Raw genomic sequence first — 8,117 nt, 5'->3', positions numbered from 1 at the left:
GGGGGGATGCTGCTCTGAATATAAATGAGTCTCCCCAAACAACAGCTTTACAGAAATTCTGTAGGACTGTGTGCAAAGCCTTCTGCAATCAATTTGAACCAGACAGGAACATGCAGAGCAATGAGGGACTCAGGGGTCGGCTTCTGTGCACACACTTGTTCTGCTTTGCTGTTCCACTGTGCCAGCCAACAAGGCTTGGGGGTGGGGCTCAGGAGAGGAAATGTCAGGAGCTGCCTTTGACCCTCTGCTGTCCGCTGCTACTTTTGAGAAATGGCGAGTGAGATGATGCCGCGCCTGCCAGGCCTTTGAGCTCTGTGGTCACATGACAGCAGCACTAGCTGCAAGGAGTCATTTCTTGGCTGCTAAACCCACAAAGCCCTGTGAGTGGGCAGGGCAGGGATTATTTCATTTCTAGCTGTCACTCATACAAGGGATTTTCACCCGAAGGAGTGAAGGACAGGAGCCAGAAGCCCAGCACAATTCAGGCTCGTAATTCTACTTGGGACGCACCCAAATAGTTCCAGCACTTCCTGGTATGTGGTGACAGGAGGGCTGTGTTCTTTTACAAGCTTTGTAGATGAGAATAGGGGGGAGGAAACAGGAGCAGATACTAGAAAGGCTTCCTAGAAAGTTTCAGCTCCTTTGTGCTCTGTTGTGCTCCTCGGTCTTTCCATACATCTGACAGAAGTCTGCTGAAGTCCAGGGCTGCCAACGCTGGGCTGAGAATTCCAGGAGATTTGAGGAATCTGGGCAGAGCAGGGTTTGGACATGGGAGGGATCTCAATGTGGCATAATGCCATTGAGCCCACCCTCTGAAGCAAGCATATCCTCCAGGAGAAATGCTCTCTCACCTAGAGACCAGGTATAATTCCACCTGCAGGCTGCTACCTAACCTGATGCCCCTGCTCCACCCCTGCAGCTTTGCCCAGCCCTCCAGCAGCCTCTTCAGGTCCTGCTAGCTGCACAGGAGCAGATCCCCCAAATCGTTCCTCCACTTTGACTTAGGCTTGGTTCACACATGCAGGAGAAGGAGTTGAGGCCTGGTAATGCCCTCCTTGGAGACTGCAGGTGAGATCTCAGCTGTGGATGTCCTTTTGCTTAAAAACTGGATGCCCACACATACAAAATCAGCATCATGCACAGGAAGGGGGCTTTTTAGAGCAAGATCTTCTAAAGAGATCTTCCACTGCAGTCTGGAGTGCATGATCTCTGCCTCCCCATTCCCCCCTCCCCGCCTCTGGCCTCTGAAACCCAGGCCTGACACTGGCTTGCTACTCACACAGAGGGAAGAGCTTCTCCTGGCCCACTGGTCAAAAGCTCTGGCTTTGTCTCCAACTTCTGGGTCACGGGGGCTTTGCAGGGAGGGTCTGGGGGTCTCACTGGAGGACGCGTGATGGTTGGTTTCTCTCCGGGAGAGCGCACTCGAGCGAAGCCGTCAGAATCCCCTAAGGCTGAACAATAAGACACAGTTAAGTGACAGCTACAATGACAGCAAAGAGCCAAGAGAAAGCAGGAACTCCGGAGGAGGGCAAGAGGAAGAAGGAGAGCCCCAGATGGTGCAAGACCCACGCTGAGCCCTGCAGGAAACTTTGTGGGATAAAAATGTGAAAATAAAGAGGCTGAATACAGTGAAAGGGCCGAAGTGCTTTGAGAAAAAATGACAGCAACGGCCATTTCGGAGCAAAGCAGGAGGGGCCTCTCTTTTTCGAAAGGAGGGATGACCAACTGTTGTGTCCCAGGCAGCGAACATATTCTCTGCACGGTGGTCTGGCAGGCAGAGGAGTCCTCTGCTGCCCTGGTGGTCTCTGCCCCCGGAAAAGAGTTTGCGTTCTCTAGCAGGGAGAGCATCACCATTATAAAACACAGGCTCAAAACTAAAACATGTAGCCAGAAAACAAGGGATGGGGTATCTTTCAGATGCAAACTTTCTCGCACCTGTGCGGACTGTCAAAGCCGTTTCTCCCCATTTGAGTGAAACTCTGCATATCTTCCCTGGCACATCCTGACTGTAGCTCAATGGGGCCACATAAAGCCATTCGTCACTCCATAGTTTGCAGGATGCCAAGGGGTCTCCCCACCTGAGCACAGGTGAAACTGTAGAAGTGAACATTCTGATTTTAAAAGTTTAAATTCTCATACTTCAAAAACCATCTTCTGCAGGCAGGATTCTTAAAGAAGCGCTTATAAGTGGCCAGCTTGACATACATCAAATCAGATCGCTATCTATCTAAAAACCTTTAAAATCTATCCATCAACAGACCACTTCAAGCAGAAATTAAAGACAAAAAGACGCTTCATTACAAAATGCCCTGGGGAACCCGGGGTGTCGAGATTTTTGACGTGATCCATCAGACAGAAAATCAAGGAAGAGGCACATGGCTAAACATACACACCCCCAAGCAATATGCATCTCAAGGAAAAGAAAAGCATTCCTTGCATAAAGAGAGGATAGGCAAACTCAGCATTATAGCCCAGCCCATCTTACAAGTATAAAGCTGATCGTAAAAGCAGAATAAACAGTATATGCTTTTGTTAATTCAACGAATACCGCAGAGGGAAGCCACATCGGAATTTTAGATCTATGCTTATCCCAGCTCACATCTAGCAGCATAGATAGCAGTGCTGATCCACACTGTTTGTTGGAGCAGCATTTCTCAAACTGGATTCCAGAAGCCGCAGGCAGAGGAGAACACGAGGCCTTTGTTGGGACACAAGAGAGCCCTTCTCGCAGCACTTGCCCAACACGGAAACGCAGCCGGCTGCGGCTCCTCAGAACGAGGGCAGGGAAAGGGGGTGGGACCAACAGAGCTGCCACTGCCTACAGTCACCCCCGGCGCAGGCCAGAAACATGCCGAGGCTTCGCTGCGAACCCAAAGCCCAACCTGGCAACTCTGATTGCTTGAATGGCACCAAAGCGGCAGCCAATTGATCCACAAGGGCACCAAATGGGACCAGTCACAAGCAAAGGGGAAGATCTAGGTAGGACTCGACATCTGCACAAAGGGGGGGGGGTTCCCCAAACCACAGCAAACAGCTCTCCTGTCCCAGCCACTCAAATGAAGGAGTCTTGACGCCTTAAGGGGGCTCGCCAGTGCTGAGTGGCTGCAACCCTGTCCGGGCCACCTGCATGATGTTTCGCATTCTTCACATACGATCTCCAAGCCCTCGTCTTCCAGGAGGCCTCTAGCTGAGCCCCCTGCCAAGGAAACTACCCCAATTATCTTTTTTTGGCACCAGTCCTGTCCCACTGCAGATTCACTTCACTGTTAAAACTTAGACTCAGCCCTGCTGGGAAGGGACCGGCCCTGCTTGCTGAGAGCGCTTCACGGAATTCTGTTTACAAGGATGATCAATAAGAATCACATCAACCAAAAGCAGACTCGCTGCTAAGTTCAGATGGCAAATTGTGAACCCAACAAGGGTCCACCACACAGGCGAGCCCAGGAACCAAGACGGCATGGATGCATGCTGCGCCACTCATGCGCTGTGGTCTCCAGTGATGACTTCCATGGATAAAAGCGCTATTACACATATGCGAGCCCTTTTACAACACCTAGCGACAAAGAGTCCAAACAGACGTCACGCAGGGGATGTAACGCAGGTGACAAGAACTTCTAAAGTGTCCTTCAACAGCCAAGAAGCTCCTCCAAAATCCCACCGTCCACAGGGGCAGCCAGTCCCCAGGCAGACGCCATCAAAGCAAAGGGTCCCTCCACCCCAACAGGTTCCGCAGGACAACCGCTGTCACGACCAGACCCTGTTCACTTCTCTAGAGCATGTTTTGTCATTCTTGAGCTTATTAGAAAATGTTAGTGTGCACGCACACACACACACACGTTATGTTGGAACACTCTTCCTGCACTCTCTCTACTCATTAGATCTGAAAGCGTAAATCTACACTGACTCTCCATCCAATATAAAAGACCCATGGCATAAACAGAGGTAAATAAACACCAAGTGTCTCCCGCGGTGGTGGTGGGGAGAGTACTTTGGATGTTAAACATTTAAACCCCACAAACGAAAGTGGTGCAGCAACCTCCATGCCGACCCTTATGCCCCCCGCCCCAGAAAGAGACGGCCGCTTGGCAACCTGGAAGCTCCTGAACATCCTATTAAGAGACAGTAAAGTTCTGTTTTGGCTTCAGCTTTCGTATGTCAGAGAACTGTAGCTCAGTGAAAGGACTTCAGGCAAACCATTGGGCGACCAGGAGAACCCGGCCAGGTGGAATTAAGACCCCAAATTTTGAAAACAACTGAAGCTGAAAATGATTCATTGGTCTGGAGTCAGCTTTTATCCGCGAGGGAAAGCCCACTGTGGTGCTGCTGAGAACGATGTTCTTGCTTGTTCACTGTTGTGGAGTGAAAAAACTACTAAACCATGAATGGTAGTTTCTGCCTAGTTCCATTCTCTGAAGTTCCTGCAAGATGCACAGTTAGTTAAAACAGTAAAGTATCAGCTAATTTCTTCATTATGTAAATAGTTGCAGATGGAACACAGTTCAAAGTGCCGTGCCAAATGGGGAATGCTAAACAATTAGCCTCTGTGCAATTAAACGGGAGAGAAAGAGGAGGAGGGCACGATGAGGGAGCAGAACTGATACGAGTGCAGGTCACAAGCAGATATAATTTCAGAAAAAACAGACAGACGGGCAGACTTACCCTCCTTGCCGCAAACCCCGGGTCTTGGAGCAGGCCTCTTCATGTGGCCAGAGGACCCCTTCAGAGAGGCAGTGCCAGGCGCGAGGCCATTGGCAGCTTTGCTGGCAAACTTAGTCCCCTTGTCCTGCAGCCTGGACACCAGCCTGCCTACATCCACCTCTGCACATGGCTCGGCCTTGCTTTCTGAACTGAGCTTCCCGGGGTCTTGCTCAACTGGCCTCTGGCTGGGCAGCCTGCTGCGCTGGAGTGGCCTGGGAGCTTCTGTGTAACTGGGCATAGCGAGACCATTGGGAGTTGCGCCGTGGCTGCCACCTGCTAAAAGAAAAGCCGAATCACACCCACGGTCAAGATCCAGTGAGATGCACACAGACCAGTTCCTAGCAGCAGACAGTGGGGGGCAAGAATAGCCGGCAAAAAATGGGAACCACCCGTGCTGACATCATCACAGCTCAAGCTTTCATGGAACAGTTTCTGTCTGGGCTGAGAGCTTAACTGCAATGTAATGAGTTTCAGTTCGGCTGTGGGTGGGGTGGGGGGTTGGGATCAAGTCTTATCTGACTTGGTATTCCTTGGAAGTCTCCCATTCAAGTGTTTGCCTGAGTCTGCTGATCTTGTCAGATCTGAGAAGCTAAGCAGGTTTGACCTGGGCAAACATTTGAATGGGAGACCTCCAAGGAATTCCAAGTCAGATATGACCCCCACGGCTGAATTGGAACTCATTACATTGCAGGTAAATTCTCTACCTGATGATATTTAAACAGCCTTGAATTCAAACTCAACTGAAAACCCTCTTATTTATGAAATAGGCAAAATGAAATGTTGAGAAGCTACATGGTTATTTTTTGCCATTGGAAATACTTTGCCTGCAGCCCATACAGCAAGTTACAGGGTTCACTTCTCTCCCAGGATAAGAACAGTGTTCTACTGTATAATAGTGATTCATTGAGTGGACTTCTGTGTAGGCCAGGGGTAGGGAACCTGCGGCTCTCCAGATGTTCAGGAACTACAATTCCCATCAGCCCCTACCCAATTGGCCATGCTGACAGAGGCTGATGGGAATTGTAGTTCCTGAACATCTGGAGAGCCGCAGGTTCCCTACCCCTGGTGTAGGCACACACTGGGGACTGTGCATGTGAACGCCTACCTTTGGAGAATAGAAAGCTTATTTCTGTTCTGTCACTTTAAGAGCACCACCCCTATTCAATCAGGCAGGAGCTTTCCTGCCTAAAAGTAGTGTGTTAAAAAGGAAGGGGGCAGAGTGCACCACTCAGTTCCCGCACCACCGCCATGACTACAAACCTGATGCAAAGAATTTCAAATCGCAGCCCACAGCAGGGTAGGAGGGAGAACACACGTGGCTGCACAGAAGCCCACTCGATGAACCACGGCTACACAGGTAAGTGCAATGCTGCTCTCCATCTTCGTGGGTCTTCTGTGCAGTCCCAGGCTGGGAGAGGCTGTCATTGAAACATCGCCAGCAGCACTGCTCTCCCACCCACTGACTCTGTCCTGGAGCCAACATCTACGGGGCAGTGCCTTATGAAGGTGGAGGTGGATCACGTGGCTGCGTGTCAGATGACTTCTATGGTCATGTTGGACGGGCAGGAAGCAGGTGCCCTTGTGTGCCCTTGTAGAGTGTGCATGGACCAATGGACACTCAATGCTGACCAGCTCATATGCCTTGGGAATGGCTTTGGTGACCCATTTTGATAGAGTTTGTGGGGTCATCTTGCATCCCCTGTGCTTGCTAGTGAAGCAAAGAGGTTATCAACCCTGGAACAGATTTGTGCAGTTAATGTAGAACAGCAGAGCTCTTCTCGGGTCCAACATTTGAAGGGATTGCTCAGGCTGTGTTGCTGGATTAGGGCATAACTTCAGCAGCACCATGTCTTGCCTCAAGTGGAATGGCATTTGACCATTTGGGGGCAATGTTCTAAGCTGGTATAAAGGACCACCTTATCATTGGGAATTTGGTGAATGGGGGGTCCCAGCGCAGAGCCCTTAAACCACCCATCTTCCTGGCCAATGTCATGGCCACATGGTAGCACATCCAGACTACATGAGGTCAATGGCTCAAAGGGCCCACCCATAAGTCTAGAGAGGATCAAGCACCATTGTGGGACAGGAAGTTTGACAGAGGGGTAGAGATTATTGGGTGCTCTGAGGAATCTTTTTGAGCAGGAATGGGGGGAAAAAAACTGAAAAGGAATCAAACCCAACATGGAACGCTGAGATGGCAGAGAAGGACATCCTGACGGAGGAGGTGGACAGACCTGAGTCTTTCAGGTATTTAGAAAAACTCAAATATAGATGTCAGGGAGAAGGATTCAGGGGACATTCCCTGAGGGTCCATCTACTGAATCTGCCGCATTTGTAGACATCGAATCTCCTCATGGACAGCTTCCTTCTGGGTCCATGTCTCTAGGGCATCACCAGCCAGGCTGCTAACCTGAGGCTGGAGACATCATGGTACCACATCCTCCCCCTGGTCAGCGGATCTGGAGCTGGGGGGAAGGAGTGCTAGGGAACTGAGGAAGGAGAACCATGGCCTCATGTTCTAATGGGGGTGACCACTATGGCCCAGGGCCTGTCAGTTTGGATCTTCACTATCACCCTGGCTAAAGAGTCAAAAGGGAGACAATATACAGCATTGAGCTGTTCCAAGTGAACTGAAATGTGTCTCCCAGGGAGCTGTTCCCTTCTTCGGTTCAGCCACTGCAGAAGGCCAAGAAACTGATGACGACAGAGCTACCATCAAGCCATCTAAACTCTGTGGTGGCGAAAGAACAAAGGGATGCACTCCACCCCACGAAGAGCAACACATCTTAGAATTACATGCCTCTGAAGATGCCAGCCACTACTGCAGGTGAACCATTAGAAGAAGAAGAAGAAGAAGAAGAAGAAGAAGAAGAAGAAGAAGAAGAAGAAGAAGAAGAAGAAGAAGAAGAAGAAGAAGAAGAGGAGGAGGAGGAGGAGTTGGATTTATATCCCCCCTTTCTCTCCTATAAGGAGTCTCAAAGGGGCTTACAAACTCCTTTCCTTTCCCCCCTCACAACAAACACCCTGTGAGGTAGGTGGGGTTGAGTGTAAAGGATTCAATGGTGTTGATGAGCGGGTCAGCCGCCTGGCCTTGACTACATTCCACAGCCCGGGCGATGGGCCAGCTTCTCCGGCGGAGACCTTATCTCTGCGAGGGAAATGAGACCTCCGTTCCCATGGGAATCCGGGAGGGGGGATGGGATGGACAGAGTTATAACCTGTGCTTCTGGCGGGAGATCTTATTCCTGCCACTGCGTGTACGTGAGCTTTCTAGGATGTCTGAATAAACGGTCTTTTACACCCCAAAAGCCTTTTATTTCTGCTTCTATGGAATTCCTTACATTGTGGCAGGAAACTATCGTTCATCTATTTTCTTAGTGCAGTGGACCTCTGGTGTCTCGGCATGGAGAGGTTGAATG

General features: G+C 50.3%; 1 protein-coding gene across 1 annotated transcript; it reads right to left on the bottom strand.

Moving 5' to 3' along the window:
• Positions 1-208: 208 nt before the first annotated feature.
• On the bottom strand, positions 209-4,994 carry LOC125424884 (oligophrenin-1-like). The gene is made up of 2 exons (XM_048482320.1): positions 4,660-4,994; positions 209-1,451 (listed from the first exon to the last, which is right to left on the bottom strand). The coding sequence occupies exons 1-2, from the start codon at positions 4,934-4,936 to the stop codon at positions 1,276-1,278; spliced, it is 453 nt and encodes a 150-aa protein (XP_048338277.1). The 5' UTR covers positions 4,937-4,994; the 3' UTR covers positions 209-1,275.
• Positions 4,995-8,117: the final 3,123 nt, after the last annotated feature.

Source organism: Sphaerodactylus townsendi, unplaced genomic scaffold, assembly GCF_021028975.2.
Source record: "Sphaerodactylus townsendi isolate TG3544 unplaced genomic scaffold, MPM_Stown_v2.3 scaffold_133, whole genome shotgun sequence".
Taxonomy (NCBI): domain Eukaryota; kingdom Metazoa; phylum Chordata; class Lepidosauria; order Squamata; family Sphaerodactylidae; genus Sphaerodactylus; species Sphaerodactylus townsendi.
This window is presented reverse-complemented; position numbering and strand designations above follow the sequence as displayed.